Source organism: Ailuropoda melanoleuca, chromosome 1 (genome assembly GCF_002007445.2).
Source record: "Ailuropoda melanoleuca isolate Jingjing chromosome 1, ASM200744v2, whole genome shotgun sequence".
Lineage (NCBI taxonomy): Eukaryota > Metazoa > Chordata > Mammalia > Carnivora > Ursidae > Ailuropoda > Ailuropoda melanoleuca.
Window position 1 is genome coordinate 172,631,889 of NC_048218.1, and position 20,353 is coordinate 172,652,241.

The 20,353-nt window shown below is 42.5% G+C and overlaps 1 protein-coding gene across 8 annotated transcripts in view; it reads right to left on the bottom strand.

Moving 5' to 3' along the window:
* ELMO1 (engulfment and cell motility 1) overlaps positions 1 to 20,353 on the bottom strand; it is a 521,109-nt gene that overhangs the window by 223,485 nt on the left and 277,271 nt on the right. For all 8 annotated transcript variants that reach the window (XM_034659738.1, XM_034659793.1, XM_034659646.1 and 5 more), the window contains one exon: positions 8,917 to 9,025. In XM_034659738.1, coding sequence (XP_034515629.1) covers positions 8,917 to 9,025 — 109 coding nt within the window. The remainder of the gene's footprint in view (positions 1 to 8,916; positions 9,026 to 20,353) is intronic.

Consider the following 20,353-nt stretch of genomic DNA (forward strand, 5'->3'; position numbering starts at 1 on the left):
CTAAGAATATGTCTATTCCATCATCATTAACAAATATTAAGTGTTATTTTAGCCTTAACCGAAATTAACTATTTTACCCTTAACTGAAATTAGCATTTGGGTTTACACATCGAGCTTCTTCATATGAGATGTGCACTCATCTGTTTTCTATCACTGAGCCCCTCTTGCTTCCCTGGGAGAAATCTCTGAGCCAAATTCAAAGTCTACCACTGGTAAATACAAAGGCCTTTAAAACATACACTATGCAAACCTTCATAATCTATTTTAGTTGTAATTCTTATTTGCCTTTGTTTTCACTATGTATTTTTAAATTATCTCTATACTATATAATAAACCACCTCAACTTTAAGGGGAAATGGGACCAGGAATTAAAGAAAAAAAAGTATTCTTAAACAGGAGGAAGTATAATAAAAGAGGCAGGGATAAAATGCTACAGGAGGGGGCGCCTGGGTGGCACAGCGGTTAAGCGTCTGCCTTCGGCTCAGGGCGTGATCCCAGCGTTATGGGATCGAGCCCCACATCAGGCTCCTCCACTAGGAGCCTGCTTCTTTCTCTCCCACTCCCCCTGCTTGTGTTCCCTCTCTCGCTGGCTGTCTCTATCTCTGTCTAATAAATAAATAAAATTAAAAAAAAAAATGCTACAGGAGTTTCGAGGATGTGATGCCCTCTCCAGCGGGAACTCAGGGGAGGAATCAGAACGGTCACCCAAACCTGATGTTTGAGATGAAGCTGGTGGAAAAGTATTTCTATAGGGTGGGAGGGAAGACAGTGGGCATCTGTGTTCTTTCGGCAGGTCTGTGTCTGTCTCCCTTCATCATGAGGTTGGGCAAACCTACCAGGCTCACCTCCCAATCGAAAACCTCAGAGACAGGCTCACCTCTCAATCTAGAACCTCAGAGACAACAGTAACGGATACTGGATGCTCTCAGCTACATATCTTCACAGAAATGATGTAACAAGGAGTAAGTACTAAAAATGCCTGTGGTAAATATGAATTACTTTCATCCATTTGTAATTGAGATGTGCTTGAGATATTCTTTTAAACTGCCAAGTTTAATTTCTCTCAGCAATCACTTCCTATGGTGATAAGGATTACCTTGTGATTTTAGAAGGATCTACAAGTCCTGCCTTCTGAAACACCAACCAATCACCACAGAACTCCACGTTCTTAAGGCGGTCACTAAATGCACAGAGCTGACTTTGCTACAGGATGAGCTAATCTCAGTGTCCCTAAATCTGTGCATATTTCAGTTGTGCATATATCTCCTTCACCAATAGGGCATTTTACAGCTAACAAAACACTTTAACCTATATTTCTTCATCTAACTCTGAGGTGAGAACGATGACGAAGGCGGTGGTGGTCATGGTCATGGTGACGGTGGTGATGGTGGTGATGATGATGATCCCCAGGTTACAAATGCGAGAGACTGAGGAGCAAGACGGCTAACCATCTACCCAAAAGCCCTTACTTATATCAGCTATGCCAATTACCAAGTGCTTCTGATTCTGAATGCAAGAATCTTACATTAGGTCCTTCTGTCTTGTGATACTATTACAAATCCTGATAAGAGTTTTATAATTATCATAAACACTACTCTCGACTGACTTTTATACTCACTCCTTTGACATTTTTAATTTGGCCCAAAAGTGGATATAACTTTCTCAATACAGGCTCAGGCCTCAAACATTTTATTTTATTTTTATTTTATTTTTATTTTATTATTTTACTTTTAGTCTGTTATTATATTAAACTTAAGGTTGAAGTATAATATGAAAGCAGAGTCAAAAATAAAGATTCAAGACAGAGTCAGGATCTGAGATGCTTCAACTTTCCATGGAGCATGGGTATAAGCTAGTATTAAGAGGTGGGGGAAAAGGTCCTTAAGAGGATTAATTGTTAAAAACTACTTTTCTTGAGTTTTCTTTAGCCAGAATGTTCTAAGAATGAAAGTGATGGATGGTACTTCTCAAAATATAAAAACACCAACATCCCAGAGTTAAGTGTCTATTCTAATTGCTGCTCTACTCCAAAGAGTTCTTCAGATTGCTCATCTGTGTTATTTTTACTTGCTAAAGCAGAGGTGTCTAGGTGATGAATTATACAAGGTGCCTCATTCAGCACCACTGGCGTGTTATAATAAATATTGCCACTGAAAGACAAAGTAAGGAAATGCTGACTATTTTCATAGCATGTGATGTAGATTTCAGTCTTGTTTTTTCAGAACAGAGAAGTAGTTATTAAACTTTAATCTAATTATATACGGTCAAATAGGTGAAGATGACAAAACTGTTTCAGGGAAATATGAAAACTTTAATCACAAATGTATGTCCATTCTGCCCTTCAAAATACACCTGAGAATAACCCACATACAAAAGCATAATTGAGGAAGTGAAAAATATACATTTGCTAAAAGGAAAGTAAGGTAGTGGAGCCCTAGCATCTTAGTGATGAGAAATGAAATGCATTATAATCAAACCTCAATTACCATTTTTCTGCAACCTTAAATATTGCTACATTAAAAAAAATACTAATGTAGTCCCCAATTCCCAGTAAAGGCAAAATGACAGAGGGCTGTAATCTGACTTCAATTTGTTATAGTTTTCTGCAGTAGTAAGGGAAATGCAGAATAGAGTTTTCCAACCAAAGGGACAGAATTAAGGGCTGCAAGTAGCTATTTTCCCTATCTGAACAGAAACTCAATTTTCTTTAGCTACCTATCATCCTGTGATACTCAAGGAGGGCTGGTTTCGGGATGCCTCAGTGATTCAGCTGGTGAAGTGTCTGCCCTCAGCTGAGGTCATGATCTCGGGGTCCCGGGATGGAGCACTGCATCAGGCTCCCTGCTCAGGGGGAGTCTCCTTCTCCTTCTCCCTCTCTTCCTCCCCCAACTCGTGCTCGCTCTCTCACTTGCTCACTCTCTCAAATAAATACATAACATCTTTAAAAAAAAAAAAAAAGGAAGACTGGTTTCGTGCCCAGTCTTAGGAACAGCTAATGATTGATCCTGTTCCCCTTACCAAAGACTCAGTTACGCAAAGGCATAGGCCACGGTGTTTGCCAATGAGACATGAGAGAAAGTTTGCTAAAGGGCTTTTGGAAACATTTCCATACATCTAAAAGAGACTCACTAGAAGATACAGCTTCTTGTTCCCCTAGTCCATGTGATGATGACCACCATGTTTCTACCTGCCTAAGGACAAATTTTGTACAACAAGGATGGAAGAACCAAAAGGTAGAAAGGACTTGGGTCCTTGCTGGCATTATTGAACAGTTAAGTTAACCATCTCTAGGACTTACTCAACTCTGCAGTTATGATATTCAATAAAGGTTGTTCTTACATAGACCATTTGGTTTTTTGGGTTTTGTTTTGTTTTGTTTTGTTACATAGGCCATTTTGAATTGGGATTTCTATTACTTGCAGCTGAAAGCCTCCTAACTGCTATCCTGGCTGGGCTGGGGCTAGAGTGAGGTAAGCTTGTCCCTGATCCTGGCTCTGTACATTATCACACTCACAAGTTCTTGTCATAGCCAGAAGACATAATCTGATTCTAGAATTTTATGCTCAGGACTAGGGGCATTTCTTATTATTAAAAATCCTTCTATCAATTCCCATTCCCTGTAAAGTCCAAGCTCCTCCATGTGGCATATCTTGATGATTTAACTCTTGCTTTTTCTGTTAGCATCTCCTCCATTTGCTTGCTCCCTCAAGCTCTCTGCTTTAGCCACATGGAGCTAGAATTCTCTGAACCTCCAAGGATTTCATCTACATCTCACTGCCTGAAATTTCTACCAGCTGCTGCCCACCACACACATACCTGTGCTCACCTGGTTTTTCTTTTCATCTCTTATTTCCACATACTCAAGTAGCTCCTTTTCTGTGTCACACCTCCCAAGACTCTACCTTCCTTAGTCTGTCCAACTTCCCATGAGCACAAAGAACCTACAACTGCCTTCTAGTGACATTAACATAACTTAACTATAATGCTCCAAGTGACAATGCGTTTTCTAATTATTTGTTTATGTGAAAGACTCTCCAGTCAGCATGTAGGCTGCTTGAAGATGGTTTGTGTGTTCTAAGTCCACGTCATCGGGGATTAGATCCTGACTCATAGAGAAGAGCCCTGTAGATATTGAATGAATGAATGAAAGAAAGAAAGAAAGAAAGAAAGAAAGAAAGAAAGAAAGAAAGAAAGACAGACAAAAAATATTCTGCTCTACTTGCTATTGGAATATAACTGGCTGAGTTGCTACATATCCAAAAGATAAGTAATTAACCTATTGTGTCAGAAATCAAGTTTTCTTTTTATCCTTCAACAACTTACTTGGTTTTAGGAACAGTGTTATAATAACACAAACAACAGTCACCACTTTTTAGCCCTAGTTAAGAGCTAGGGATCAGCCTAAGGACTTCTCACACCTATAGCGAGTATCTCTGCATTTATCTGGGATATGCCTCCCTTCTCCTGTCAGTGCACCATCTCCCACCTCCCCACACCCTGACCCACCGCACACACGCGAATACACCTGTTCTGAAGACTTGCTCTTCACTCCACTTCAATCCTGTTCTTCTAACTGGAGCTGCCAATTACACTACCCACACTATGGGGATCTGTGACCACACCAAGATGCGTAAGTATTCTTCTTTGTGATCTGTAAAATTGAAACTAAGGGAAAACAAGTGCCTTGCTCTCAAAAGTGCCTCATGGACAAAGCAGGTTACAAGGAATAATTTTAGTCAGAATGTAAAGAGTGACGAGAGGAGAGTCATTGTTCCAGATCCTGGTTCCAGCTGTTACTTAAGTCAGAGCGTTCTTTTTCCGTCACTTAACCTGAAGTCCGCTTGTGGAAAGCAAGATTCTATCATTTGCAAAGAAACCATCTATCTTGCAACAAAAGCAGCACCCATTCTTTCACTGACTCCTCCCAACTACTGTGTGCATCAGGGATTATCCTTATTTTAGAGATAAGGAACCAGAAGCTTAGAACAGACAGGAAACATGCCCAAGGCATCTAATTAGGTAACTGATCTGTGATTCAAAGATGGGTCATTCCAGTGCCAAAATGCAACCACCCCACTTTTCCGCTTCTTTCTACACTATTCTTCGGGCTTCCTGAACACTGGTTTGAGCTCAGTGACCTCAGACAATATCCAGTAAGTGTAAGTCTTCTTTTCATTAATAAACATAGATACTATTGATTTTGATTAACTCCCGGGGGTGTAATAGGCTTCAATTAAATAACCTTGATAAAGCGCTCTAAGCATATAAATGATCAGATACTGTTTTTTATACCGCATTATGAAACATTCGCCTCTTGCAGTGTTAATCACTGGGAAGCAGAAAAATAGTGCTTTTCAAAAAGTAGTCTTAAAAACACTGCGTGTAAATATTTGGTATCAGTAATTTAATTGAATATTAATATGCTAGCTTTGGACACCAAAAGACAATCGGTATTTCAGAAGCGGGTTTCTTCAAAAGACTATAAGTTAAAGGAAAAGGCAAAGCACTTGCAGAAAATTGAATCTTTCTACTTTTGTATAGGTCTTTTTCTCAATCAGTGAGATCTTTAACTGGTACTTCTCTGATCTCCACACTTGCTTCTAGACCTAGCGCAACCGTGATCTTCTAGGTCAATTATTGACACAAATCTGAAAAGAGCCATGAACTTAGAAACAAAGAAAAGCAGACACAGGCAAACCAAAGGAAGATGGATTTGTAGGTGAAACTAATTTTCCTCAGAAGAAAAACAGATATTTCCTTCAACATCAGGGTGCACTCAGATTTGTTTTCCATATTAGTAACTTATTTAATATGGCAATGGGCAAAAGGCAATCCATTAAAAAGCAATTTTCCTCCTACCACAGGGTGTTTTATCATTTGCTGTCTAGCACTCAATCAGAATGTAGCAATCCTTTAATATTTTATGAGCAGAGAACAACTCATTTGGGCATGCAAACTCCAGAAATGTGGAGTCCTCTGTAGGCCTTGCAAAATATCCAGAATGACCTTTGCAGTGCCAGCAACAGGCCAACCTGAAAACTCAAACTATCAGAACATTGGAAAAATCATGCCTGAGAATAGATAATGGGCATTTAAAATCAATATGTAATCATTTATAACAGTAGAAGATATCATTCCCAAATCATTCTCATACTTTTTCACGTGCAAGGTTTTTGGGGACAGGGACCATATCTGATTCACCTTTGTATCTGCAGTGTCCATTGTGGTCCCTGGCACACTGTAAGTCATCAATAGGTTTTTATTAAACAGATGAATACACTGTCATCTTGGATGAAGGAAGCTTGCCATGAGTAGGCCAGGCCCTGGGTGACGAAGCCCAACCTCGCTGCAGAGATGGGCCTGACCAGGTACTAAATGAGGTGTAGCAGAAGTCTGGAAAACTCTCTGCAGCAGAAGGTGAGCTATGAAATAATATACAGTGCAAGAACAGCAGCTGGGGCACCCCCAGAGATCCCCAAAGTATTTGACTTTATCGCCACTCCTCATCTCAGCCCCTAGGAATGGGGTTCTGTCTTGTTGCTGGCTTCATCCCAGGTCCTCATCGGTCTGAGAGGGCGGCTCTGCACCTGCCAGAGGTTGGTTGCTATTCTGTACCCACCCCCCTCCCAAGAAGCACAGAGCTGCCATTCACCTAAGCGGCACTGTCTGCTCTGACTCCTGTCACCACAGTCCCCCCACTCCCCTGCCCACCAAATAGGGCCCCACTGAAATGGATGAGAGTCCAAACTGGATCCACATTTGCCCTGCCACACACAGCCTAGAACTTGGCCCTCTTTTCCAAGGTAGTCTCCCTAGGCTGAATACAATCTGTTCCCAGGGTCCATACCTATGACCAAGCCAAATGAACACAAGTACTCAAATCATCACCCCACTACTACCAATCTACTTCTGGGGGAAATGTGGAGGTACAGGAGCATGAAGTCTGTGAGTACATTACCCAAGGGCACGAAGGTCCTATGTGGCAGGGACAGAACCCAGCTCCCCTTTAGCCCCAGCATCTTCCCTCTGCTCCTCTGCGTCTCTGTTCTGTGTTAACTCGTAGCATGACAGATACATGTCGGCTGGGCAAAGGGAACGAGGAGGGGCTGGGATAGTAGTGAAGCATGAAAGAATCCAATCTCTGCTGCCATCAAGATGAGAACTGATAGCCCAATGCAGGCCATAGGGAAGGGGGCCATGTGGGGCAAAAACAAAGACGTGACAAGCCCCAGCCAGGCAGAGCAGGGCTGCCGTCCAGTTTCTGATAATCTTAGATGCTCTTGTAATGCTTCTCAGCAAGTGACTTCCTGCAGCTCCCCCCATAAAACTGACATAAACATGAAACAGTCACAGTTATCAGACTAAGGAATTCAGTAGGATCTGCTTGACTCAGGACTTTAATCCTTCAACTGAATGAACAGTAAGCTCGGCAGCAGACGTAAATCTCAACAAGTTAGTCTGATGGAGAGGAGGAGGGGGAACTCGGGTCAAGGATCCAGGTAAAAGGAAACGGTAACCTCGGTGATCAGTGAGCTGGAGCGGACTGACACAGGAATCTCGCAGGTCAGGCTGCTACTCTTCCCATGCAAAGACGCCCTAATTTGTGCCTCAGTCATGAACTTTCGTGGCAGTTCCGTGTCAGCTTTAGCTTCTCTCCCCCATCCACCTACACCAGAGGATAACAACAGTTTGCTGCGCTTGGTCAAACAGACTCAAATTCTTAATGTCTCCTTACTACATTCTCCGTTTCCTTGTTTACCTGAGCAGTACCTGCAGTCACTTCTCACGAAGTAAATAAAGCATAACCCCCTTTCCAATATAATCATCAGATTCCTTTCCATGACTCATTTCAGACCATTATTTGAAGCTCTCAGAGAAGGTAACTCAATATTTATGTTTTCACCACATTACCACACACCCAGCATCTCCCTGGCGCCCAGGTTACTAAGCCTACAAGGGAAGATGTGTATGTGTGTCAGCTCTAGAGATGTTGGCAGGAAGGGAAGTCAGCCACTTGAAGGAGGCTCGGTGTTGACAACAACTGCAGGCCAGGTTAAATCAAATGCATCCTGGGGCACCTGGGTGGCACAGCGGTTAAGCGTCTGCCTTCAGCTCAGGGCGTGATCCCGGCGTTACGGGATCGAGTCCCACATCAGGCTCCTCCGCTATGAGCCTGCTTCTTCCTCTCCCACTCCCCCTGCTCGTGTTCCCTCTCTCACTGGCTGTCTCTATCTCTGTCAAATAAATAAATAAAATCTTTTAAAAAAAAATCAGATGTATACTAACAGACTCAACCCAAATTATACAAATGAGCAAAAGGCAGGAAAATTATCATACCCTCTTTTTCCTGGGTGTCCTCTCCTAAATTTTGTAATGTAAGTAAGAGAGCAATAAGCATAGCTCTGACCACATTTGTCATGACCAGCCACCCATTTTCTTCTATAATTCCTTCTTGCTTAGAGAAAGCATTCTAAACAAGTGAGATCCTGGGAGCAAGAGGATTTTATTAAGGTATTCAATTTCTCTTTATAGAGAAAAATGGTTTCAAAAGAAAGAAAAGAAAATGATCAACTGGTACGTTAAAAACCTGGAATTTTACAAAAGAAAACCATAGATCTCTTTCCTTAACAGATTACTAAGTGCAGGGCTGTTTTAATATATTCTCATTTTTATAATATTTGAAATTCAGTCATAATACCTGCCAATTTTCCCATTCTTGTAGATTTTAAGAATGTTTAGTCCCAGAACAGACATGCAGAAATACATATACTGGAAATCTGAGTCAAAGCATGCTGGGTCCACGGGGATGCCCATGCTGTCAGCCCCTCGGGAATTCTTCGTGTAGGTCCAGGAACAGCCCTGGAAGCGGGGTGCCTGCCAAGTATCACGCCCATGTGAGAAACAGGTGTTACTTACGCAGCTCGCCCACTTTCAGGATCTCACACAGCATCTTGGTCAGCTCTATACTACTGCGGCCAAAGGGACATTCGTGCTTGTCTTCCCGGCTACTGTTCTCAAGCACAATCTGCCAGCAGAAGGAGACAAACAGGGCAGAAAGGGAAGTCAGTTTGTGGAACACGTCAAAAATGTTGGCTCCGTGGTAACAAAGCAGTAGAGCCACTTCAGATTAACCAAACTAAGGCTTGAGGCCAAAACAAGATTGTACTCTAAGTATATACTCAGTATCTAGAGCCTAAAATGCTCATGTTTCCCAGATATCCTAAAACCTTCCACCCTGTAAGAGGATATTTTGCTCACTAGTTTACACTTACACAGAAGTGCCTGTGGATGGAGAGTTTTTCAAAACAGGGCAATAAAGACCTTTTACAGAAGTGATAAGACCGCTTTCTTTTCTCCCAGTCACATCTTCCCTTTTCTGGGATAGCACCTCTTCTGGGCCTTCAACTCCTACATTTTTATCATGCAGTTTCCATGTTCTTACAGGATCTTACCCCTGGCATTAGTTTAAAACTTTTTTTTTTCCCCCTGAGAGAGAGTGAGTGGGGGGTGAGGGGCAGAGGGAGAGAGAATCTTAAGCAGGCTCCATACCCAGCTTGGAACCCAACTGGGGGCTCAATCTCATGACCCTGAGAACATGACCTGAGCCAAAATCAAGAGTCGGATGCTTAACTGACTGAGCCACTGAGGCATCCCAAACCCCATGGTTCACTGACTGGAGCATGCCTAAGGGACACGTGATACAAATGGAAACAACCAGAGTTTGTCCCTGAGACTTATCCCACAGAAAGGGAAAATAAAATGGCCCAACTGTGCTAACAGTACCCAAGAGGTATGAGCGCCGGATCTACCTGAATGCGAGCCTGCAATTTAAAAAAGAAATAAAAGGGGTGCCTGGCTGGCACAGCGGTTAAACGTCTGCCTTTGGCTCAGGGCGTGATCCCGGCGTTATGGGATCGAGCCCCACATCAGGCTCCTCCGCTATGAGCCTGCTTCTTCCTCTCCCACTCCTCCTGCTTGTGTTCCCTCTCTCGCTGGTTGTCTCTATCTCTGACGAATAAATTAAAAAAAAATATTTAAAAAAAATAAAAAGAAAAAAGAAATAAAAGAAAAGCAAGCCCAAACGCAAAGAAAGACAGAGAGGAGAGGCAGGGCCTCTGCCCCAGGGCTGCATAAGGTGTCACTCTAAGACCTTGAGACGCTAACCATGAGGTTTAGGCAAGCAAGTGACACGAGTGACACAGCCTGATTTGTTTTGGAAAGATCAATGAGTACAGAGAATAGACAGCAGGGAGGAAGAAGGAAAGGAGGGCCTAGGCAGCATCCCTATCAGAGACGAAGGCGGCTCAGACCAGGCATGCATGGGGCATCTACAGTGCAGTCATAGAAAGGTAAGGACAGGCAGACAAGGAATGAAGGGGACAAGGAGCAGAAGGCTTTTAGAAAAGTGAGAGAAAAGAAAGAATACTTGGAAGGAAAGAAGAACGGGGGAAGAAGGAAAAGTAAATGAAAGTGCTATCTTATTGATATGGCCAGGGTTCCAAACAGGAACTTAATGTGAGGGAGCTGACTACAGGTGCATTGGTCAAAACCAAGGGAATAGGAGTCTAACAAAAATGTGCTCCAATTATTTGCTGCAGAAACACTGTAAGACACATGTATATACATATATTATTATATGCACTGACAGTACCCCAATAACAAATCAACTGTTTGGGGCTATTTCTGCCAGCATTGCATTAACACCAAGGCACAATCACCACATAGTTTGCACATTCAATCTTCTCTTCCAGTTGTGCCATGAGCAGTTTTCACAGCCTTCCCCATTACCACCTCACCCCCCCCTCATGATGGCCCAAGAAGTCAAGAAACCATCCCGTTTTGTGAGACTTTTCAACCGTTTGGAACATATGTTTCACATAAATAATATGTCTTAAATATCATCAGAGTATAACCTTTATTGTCCTTGGGATTTATGATAAAAATTCTTCCTTGCACTCTCTTTAGAGAACACTTATTATGAGTTGATTGTTTTTTCTCTGAGAAAGCTGAATGTAAACTCCAACCAAATCCTTTCCCCAGCCAAGCAAGGAAGGACCAGTGCTAGACTCTTTGAAAGGCTCATTCCCTCTTCACAGTCTCTTCTGGGCAAGTTGCCTGAGCATGAAGACTCATTAGGTTGAGCCTGAATCACCCTTTTCCTTTTAGGGGAATTCTTCCTAGTTTTAACCAGGAATTCCAGTTCAGGAAAGCAGGAGGGGAGAACAACTAAATTCCCATCAATCAGGGAACCTTTCTGTTTTAAAAATGCTGTACCTGGAACAGCTAAACATGTATCAAGGAGCAAATCCAAATCTCCTGATGACAGGGGAACGAATGGAAACAACAGAGCAAGAAGACAACATAAAGAAAAGACAGGAGACAGGTAGTGTTCAGCCAGCTCCCAGCTCCCACTGAGGACATTCCCCTGCATTTCACATTAACATTCTATTAACATTTCATGAGCACATCAATATTTAATGAGGATGTGATCTGCATATACCGTAGACAGAATTACTGCAGCCAATAAATGTTCCGGAAACATTTCCAAGGCACTGTTTATTAGCAGACACTAAATTAAGGAGTAATTTAAGTAATCAATATGTAAATCAGCTCTGAGAAGCCCTTCTTTACTCTTTAATGTACCATCCATCTTACCATATTTACCCACCTAAAGAAAAACAAACCCTCCTTCTTGAGCGGTGCCTTTAGACAAGGCGGACACAAGTCTTTAAAGTTACCTGTGTGGATCTTAAGGTCCACATTTCTGCAGAAAATACTATGATTATGAACATTAGTAATAAGGTATTACGACAGTGAGAGATAATTCTTTTTTTTTATTTTAATGTTTTTTTATTATATTATGTTAGTCACCATACAGTACATCCCTGGTTTCTGATGTAAAGTCGATGATTCATTAGTTGCGTATAACACCCAGTGCACCATGCAATACGTGCCCTCCCTACTACCCATCACTAGTCTATCCCATTCCCCCACCCCCCTCCCCTCTGAAGCCCTCAGTTTGTTTCTCATAGTCCATAGTCTCTCACGCTTCTAAGAAGTTGTGGTCCATATATACAATGGAATATTACTCAGCTATCAGAAAGAACGAATTCTCAACATTTGCTGCAACATGGACAGCACTGGAGGAGATAATGCTAAGTGAAATAAGTCAAGCAGAGAAAGATAATTATCATATGATTTCTCTCATCTATGGAACATAAGAACTAAGAGGATCGGTAAGGGAAGAAAGGGATAAAGAAAGGGGGGTAATCAGAAGGGGGAATGAAGCATGTGAGAGATAATTCTTAAACTAGACAGTAGCTTTTTGCTTTAAAATTAACGCATTGGTCTATCTATACTCAATTTCAATATTCTGGTATTAACCGTGTTCACCGAAGACCATTTTGAAAAGTTCCATTTGAAAATATCAAGGCGTATTTTCCATCTTCATTTTTTCCTCACTCTTTAGTTTTAAGAGCAAACATACTGGAACAGAAACCATGATGGATGAAACACAAAAACCTGCTATTATCACTCATCTTAGATTATGCCAAAAGAAGTTGTAATCGCCTGCATGTCTTGTAAAATAAAACACTGGATACTGGTGCCATATTAAGTACAAAATGTGTTTTAAATACTTTCTGGTCTGCAGGGTATATTTACATGACTTCTATCAACCGATCCTCAACAGGGCCAAATGATTGATCAGGAAGGCATTACTGTGATTCTCTGAGCAAGTCTACTTGCTCAGATCATAGAGCTAGCCTAGGTCAGCAATGGAATTTCACTGTTAAGTCTTCAATTTCCAAATCTCTTCCTGTGAAGATGGCCTTCCCGTACGTATTGTCACAAAATTCAACGGATTTCGTGACTAAAGAGGCTAAGGAACTTTGACCGATTTCTTCTGTCTCATTGAAGTAGGTCTATAAATCCCAGCTCCTCCCCGACAAAAGTATAAGGTTCTCTCTTATCTCATTTATCCCATGAAGATCAGTGACGATTGGTCAAGGTGAGTGACCCAATGCTGCATGGAGCAGCCCACAGGCTTTCCATCCCTCAATTCTGAGTACCTCTGTGAGTGCTCTGCATTTCTTCTTATCCACTGGTTCAGATCACAAACCTGTTTGGCTTAGGCACTGAAGTGCTGAATGCAAGGCCAGCCACACTCTAGCACTCACCCTTCTCTGGTTCCCAGGGCGGCCTTGGCCTCAGCCTCAGCATCACATTGCTGACTTCTTCAGTTGGTTGTCTCCAACACATGTTCCTCCGCCTTCTGTTGAGCTGTCCTCTTCCAGGGCGAGCCCAAGCCATTCTGTCTTCCCCACAGCTGGCCCTGGGGTGAGAGCCTTGAGGGCCTCTTCCACTGCCTCTCACCCAGGAAGTCTTCCTTCACATACTGCTTTGACTCTCAGAGTCAGATCAAGCACAGTGGTCTCTTCGCAGGCCACTCAAGACAGTGTCTGAACTTGTACTGTGTTCTCTCCAAAAAGAAAGGATTGTCCGTCTTGCTCAAATTCTGACACAAAGCTGCTAGGAGAAGCATCGAGTCTACAGTGCCGAGCAATACTAGTTTAACTTGCACAAGGCATTCCACCTCTTTGCAAGATACACAGAAGTTACAGAAAGCTCACTCCCTAGGACTGTGGTACAAATTAAATCACGGAACAAAGACAAAGTGCCTAAAATAGACTTGACCCACTTGTGGTTTATGATCTCTTCACTGCCCTCCCTCTTCTTATTCCTGTGTGACCCCTTGGCCGACATCCACACAAGGCTTTCACCAGCAATTAAACCAAAATCACGACTACACCAAGAATGGCTCTCTGGGGGCCATAGGTAAGTAATCCAGAGGCTCTCACATCATTTCAGCAGGAGAACCATATAAATAAAGAAGTGTCCTCACTTGCTTACGCCAAAAATGCAGATAGGAAGCCCCACGTGCTCATATTCAAGTGGAAGTCTTCCATGGGAATACACAGCAGTCAAGTGCAGGAATAAGCAACAAGCCTGAAGAACCAGTCATGGTCTGACGATTTGGGCAACAAATCCCAATACAAAACCGTTACGGCCACCAGGGGACACTTGTCCTCAGAGTCCTGTCAACCTCACAGGCCTGTTAAAACCTGTCTCCTGACCCACCAGAGGAAATGCCAACCTTCGCCTATAGTAAGCCAACAAATAAACACACAAAAAAACCCTTATTTGTATCCATAAGGTTTCCTCTCCAACACAGAAATAACTCACATTAGTAACAGGATCATGAACACCCCTAGAAGGAAAATCACATCACCAAGACCCAGACCTCTTCTGAGGTCAAAGTGTAAGCCCAGCTTGGGGTCCTCTCACAGTGGCTTGGGGGTCACAAGGGAATACTTCTCCTACATTCCCCCTTGGTACTAATGGTACCAAGTGCTAATGGTGATTGGTCCCAGAAAGCCAGAGAGAAGCATTAGGAAGTACACTGAGAAGCCTCAAGGGAGCTGCACAAGAACTTAATTGTGATCATGAATTTTGAGCAAGTCCATAAAATCAAACAAACATGCCGAACCCTAATAAGATGATTTCAAATGGGCAGAAACAAGGAACATTGCAATTAGAGAAAGTAGGCCAAGCAGGAAAACAAACCAGAACAAATCAGAATCCCAGTTGCTCATCCACCTGATCCGCTGCCCCCATTCTACAGATAAGGGAAGTGAGGCCCCAGAGTGAATGAACCTAAAAGAAATGGCTTTAAAGTTGCAGGCAAGAGGGCAGAGAAAGATAAGCAGCAGCTGCTATTTACTGAAATCACTCATTTCCCAGGCCTCATTCTAAGCACTTTCACTGATTGTCTCATTTAAGGTACATGTCCTACTGCGTGACAGAAATACTGCACCACCTCACCTGACAGATGGACAAACTGAGGCAAATTTGCCTCATGAACTTAGGTGGCCTGACACCAGAGCACACATTCCTACTTACTGATTCCTATGGAAACACACCATACCTGTGTCCTACTGAGAAAGGCAGAGGGTGAGACAGCAGCAAAGTTTTGATCAGGGAAGTCCTCACCACGGTAACAGATGAGCAGAGAGCACTGTGGCTCTGGACAGAACTGATTTTCCTTCTAACAGACTTGGTGACCTGATGCACATTCCTTAATCTTAGTTTTCTCCCATAAATATGGACAGGAACACCTATCCATAGGGGTTGTACAGAGTGGAAGTAAAGATCTCTTAGGGCCTGAGACTTCTCCAATGATAGAGATGATTGATCTACTATTGCTGTAAGTAATTACATGAGCTCTTGTCCTAGAGTATTACTCTTCGCTTTACTGAAATATTCGCATAATTCTAGGGCAAAGCTGCTGAAAAAAAACACACAACAGAAAACAAAACAAAACTGTTATAGAGATTATTAATCTTGCTTTTTGGCAAAAGAAGGACTCGGGTGGAATAAATATTATTTCTGACTTAGATGGATTTCCTAAGGTTCTTTCAGCATCTCTTTGGAACAGTGGTTCTCAAGCTTGAGTAGGCATCTGAATCACTGGAAGGCTTGCCAGAGGCAGACTGGGGGGCTGCTCCCTTGGAGTTGGATTCGGCAGGTCTGAGGTGGAACCGAACAAAATATGCAAGCAAGTCAACCAAGCCATAGATTCCTTCGAGACACCGGAGGGACTGAGGGAAGGTGTCTTACAAAGCACTTCAGAGAACACTTCAAAATTATTTTCAGCAGCATACTCTTAAAAAAAGAAAAAGCCTCCATCTATGCACCTTCTAATTGCGCATACGGAAGTTGGGTGGAAAAAGAAATAAATCTGATAATAAAGCTGTCCATGGTATGTCCAGGGCTGAAGGGCAGGCCTCAAGGCCTTTGGACAAGGCCAATGACACCAAGCAGCGCAAAGGAATGACTGAGTCAAGAGCATGACCTGGGAAGAGAACCCCCAGAGCACAGTGTGCAAAAACTTCAAGAGCTCTTGCCAAGGACAAAAGAACAACGCATCCCAGGAAAAGGAGAAAAAAGAATGTATAAGAGGTCAGATTAGCAAAGAAAACAGAGTAGAAAGCGCACACAAGGAACTGAGATAAGTAACAATCTGGACAAATGAGAAGAATGGTATAAAACCCAGCTAATGAGGTGAAATCCTTCCAGAATAAAATTACGCAATTGCACATACAGAGGCATAATAAAAGCCATAAATATAAAATGGCAAGGAATTGACTGGGTAATGGTGTAGTAATTAAAGCCTGGAGGTTCATAATAGACCTCAAATTGAACATTAATCAACCAAAAAGATGCGTTGCCTGCACTCCGACGCAGGATGTGTGAAACACACCAAGCCATCAGAGCCACTCTCTGCAGGAAGGCTCTCCCTCCAAGCAGGGAGTTGGGCGGCGCCAAGAGGGAAAGATTAAATAAGAGCAGGGATGACGTGAGTTTATGCCTGTATAGTGGCCCCGGTGTCACTGAGGGAAGCCGAGACATCAACTCTGTGGACTCTTCCAAAGGCCAGCAGATAGCAGGAGTGATGCCCCTGTTGATGCCTGCATCACAGCAACAGAGCTAGAAGATCTCCTCTCAGGGGCACCTGGGTGGCACAGCGGTTAAGCGTCTGCCTTCGGCTCAGGGCATGATCCCGGCATTATGGGATCAAGCCCCACATCAGGCTCCTCCGCTGTGAGCCTGCTTCTTCCTCTCCCACTCCCCCTGCTTGTGTTCCCTCTCTCGCTGGCTGTCTCTACCTCTGTCGAATAAAGAAATTAAAAAATCTTTAAAAAAAAAAAAAAAAAGAAGACGACCTCCTCTCAGGCCAGGACATGTGCTCCCGGGCCCTGGGATGGAGCAGGCATGGCAGGCACCTGCAGGCATCACTACAAGCTTGCAGAGAGAGTATCTTGCTTATTGAAAGCAGTGGTTCTCTAACTTGAGCTTGTGCTAGAATCATCTGGAAGCTTATTAAAACCACAGGTTGCTGGGTCCCAGCCCCAGAGTTTTAATTCAGTTTTTCTGGGGAGACCCCAAAATGTGCATTTCTAACAAGTTCCCAGATATTGTGGATGCTGCTAGTCTGTGACCACACTTTACGAACCACTGATTTAAAGTTATGCCACATCTATATTCTCATTTTCCATCAGTAGCAAACCTGTTTTTAAAGACATGAAAAGCTAGAAGAGTTGATGAAGGAGAAATAAATCTGATTGTTCTGATTTTTTTTTCTGTGAATAATGAAAAATGTCATTAATGAATTAAAATCCATAGAGGATGCAGATTGGTCATTGCCCGGAGCTTGGGCAGGGGGAGCGATTGCTTAATGGATACGGGGTTTCCTTTTGGGATGATAGTAATTAATGTCTTGCAACCACACAGAGGTAGTGTTTGCACACAACATGTGAATGTAATGTCACTGAATAATTCACTTTGCAATGGTTTATTTGATCTGATGTGAATTTCACCTCAATTTAAGCAAGAGTGAATACAGATAGACTGATTACCATGTGCAAACTCTCAAGTGTTTAATTCATTTGGTCCCTACAAGCCATCAAGCAGGACTACTTGTTACAGATGAGGAAGCCATGCCTTGGAGCTTGAGTAATGTGTCTGCTGTCTAGCAGTTAAATGTGATGCGCCCGCATCCTGAGTCTACGGGTGGCACTCATAACTTCTACGCTATGGTTTGAACTGCTTCTTGGGTGGCATAAAGTGTATCTATCTCCAAGCTGGGGTTTAGGACTGACCAGACAGAAGCCCCAGAGGTTCAGAAATGGCCGAGGATAATAGTCCTATAGGACACCCAAAGACAGCCAGCCACATGGGGCCCGTGAGGGGAGTACAGCATGAAGTCCTTACAAACCCCTCAGTATCTACTGATGGGGAGAGGCTGGCTCTCTGTTCACTGCTTACCCGCTAATCACATACACTGCCTTGCATCTATTTGTGAAAACTCACAATTTTCTAGACATACCCTACTCAGGTCTTCTCAAACTTTAAAGCACTGCATGGATTGCCTGAAGATCTTGTTAAAATACAGATTCTGATCAAAAGACTTAGGTGAGCCTGAGGTCCTGCATGTCTAACCAGCTCCCAAAGGATGCTGATACTGCTGGGCTGAGAACCACATTTTGAAAAGCAAGGTACTATACTTCCCAAATCTGTCATAAGAATTCTAGTCCCCACTGTTTGACTCATTCATTCATTCGTTCACTCACTCATTCATTCATTCGACAATTATTTCTTCTTTTTTCAACAAGTATTTTTTTAAGCATTCATCATTGCTAAGGAACTTGCTAGCTGCCAAAAATACATCTATGAACAAAATACCATTTTAAGGGCTAGAAATCTATTTGGAAGACGCAAGGGGATGGGATTTGGAGAGTGGACAGGCTTTCACTTGCTATGTCCCTCTTTTATCTACTCCTAGATTGTCTGCATTTTTTACAAGGAAGTATTACTTTCTGGCATGAAGGTCACGTGGCATGCAATGGGCAAGCAGAGTCAAGTTCACAGAGAGGGTGAGCCTTGGAGGGGAAGAAACAGATTCCAGACTCTCTCCTGAGGCATTTTTTTTAATTTTTTTATTATATTATGTTAGTCACCAAACAGTACATCCCCAGTTTCCAATGTAAAGTTAGATGATTCATTAGTTGCGTATAACAACCAGTGCACCATGCAATACGTGCCCTCCTTACTACCTATCACCAGTCTATCCCATTCCCCCACCGCCCTCCCCTGAGGCCCTCAGTTTGTTTGTCATAGTCCATAGTCTCTCATGTTTCATTCCCCTTTCTGATTACCCTCCCTTTCTTTATCCCTTTCTTTCCCTACCAATCATCCTAGTTCTTATGTTCCATAGATGAGAGAAATCATATAATTGTCTTTCTCTTCTTGACTTATTTCACTTAGCATTATCTCCTCCAGTGCCGTCCATGTTGCAGCAAATGTTGAGAATTCATTCTTTCTGATAGCTGAGTAATATTCCATTGTATATATGGACCACAGCTTCTTAATCCAGTCATCTGTTGAAGGGCATCTCGGCTCCTTCCATGATTTNTCCACGAATTAGCTATTGTGGACAATGCTGCTATGAACATTGGGGTGCATATGGCCCTTCTCTTCACTACGTCTGTTTCTTTGGGGAAATACCCAGTAGTGGAATGGCTGGGTCATAGGGTACCTCAATTTTTAACTTTTTAAGGGACCTCCGTGCTGTTTTCCAGAGTGGCTTGGACCAACCTGCATTCCCACCAACAATGTAAGAGGGATCCCCTTTCTCCACGTCCTCTCCAACAATTGTTTCTTGCCTTGTCTATTTTTGCCATTCTAACTGGCATAATGTGGTATTTTAGTGTGGTTTTGATTTTAATTTCCCTGATGGCTAATGATTTTGAACATTTTTTCATGTGTCTGTTAGCCATTTGTATGTCTTCATTGGAAAAGTGTCTGTTCATATCTTCTGCCCATTTTATGATTTGTTTATTTGTTTCTCGTGTATTGAGTTTGAGAAGTTCTTTGTAGATCTTGGATACCAGTCTTTTATCTGTAGTGTCATTTGCAAATATATTCTCCCATTCCGTGGGCTGTCTCTTAGTTTTTTTGACTGTTTCCTTGGCTGTGCAGAAGCTCTTTATCCTGATAAAGTCCCATAAGTTCATTTTATCTTTTATTTCTCTTGCCTTTGGAGATGTGTCGTGAAAAAGGTTGCTCTGGCCGATGTCATAGAAGTTGTTGCCTATGTTCTCCTCTAGAATTTTGATGGATTCCTGTCTCACATTGAGGTCTTTCATCCATTTGGAGTTTATTTTTGTGTATGGTGTGAGAGAGTGGTCAAGTTTCATTCTTTTGCATGTAGCTGTCCAATTTTCCCAGCACCATTTATTGAAGAGACTTTTTTCTACCGGATGTTTTTTCCTGCCTTATCAAAGATTAGTTGCTCAAAGAGCCAAGGGTCCATTTCTGGGTTCTCTATTCTATTCCATTGGTCTATGTGTCTGTTTTTGTGCCAGTACCATGCTGTCTTTGTGATCACAGCTTTGTAGTACAGCTCGAAATCCGGCATTGTGATGCCCCCAGCTTTGTTTTTCCTTTTCAACAGTTCCTTGGAGATTCGGGGCCTTTTCTGGTTCCATACAAATTTAAGGACTATTTGTTCCAGTTCTTTGAAAAATGTCCTCGGTATTTTGATCGGGATAGCATTGAAAGTGTAGATTGCTCTGGGTAGTATGGACATTTTAACTATGTTAATTCTTCCAATCCATGAGCATGGAATATTTTTCCATCTTTTTATGTCTTCCTCAATATCTTTCAAAAGTGATCTATAGTTTCTAGGATATAGGTCCTTTACGTCTCTGGTTAAGTTAATTCCAAGGTAACG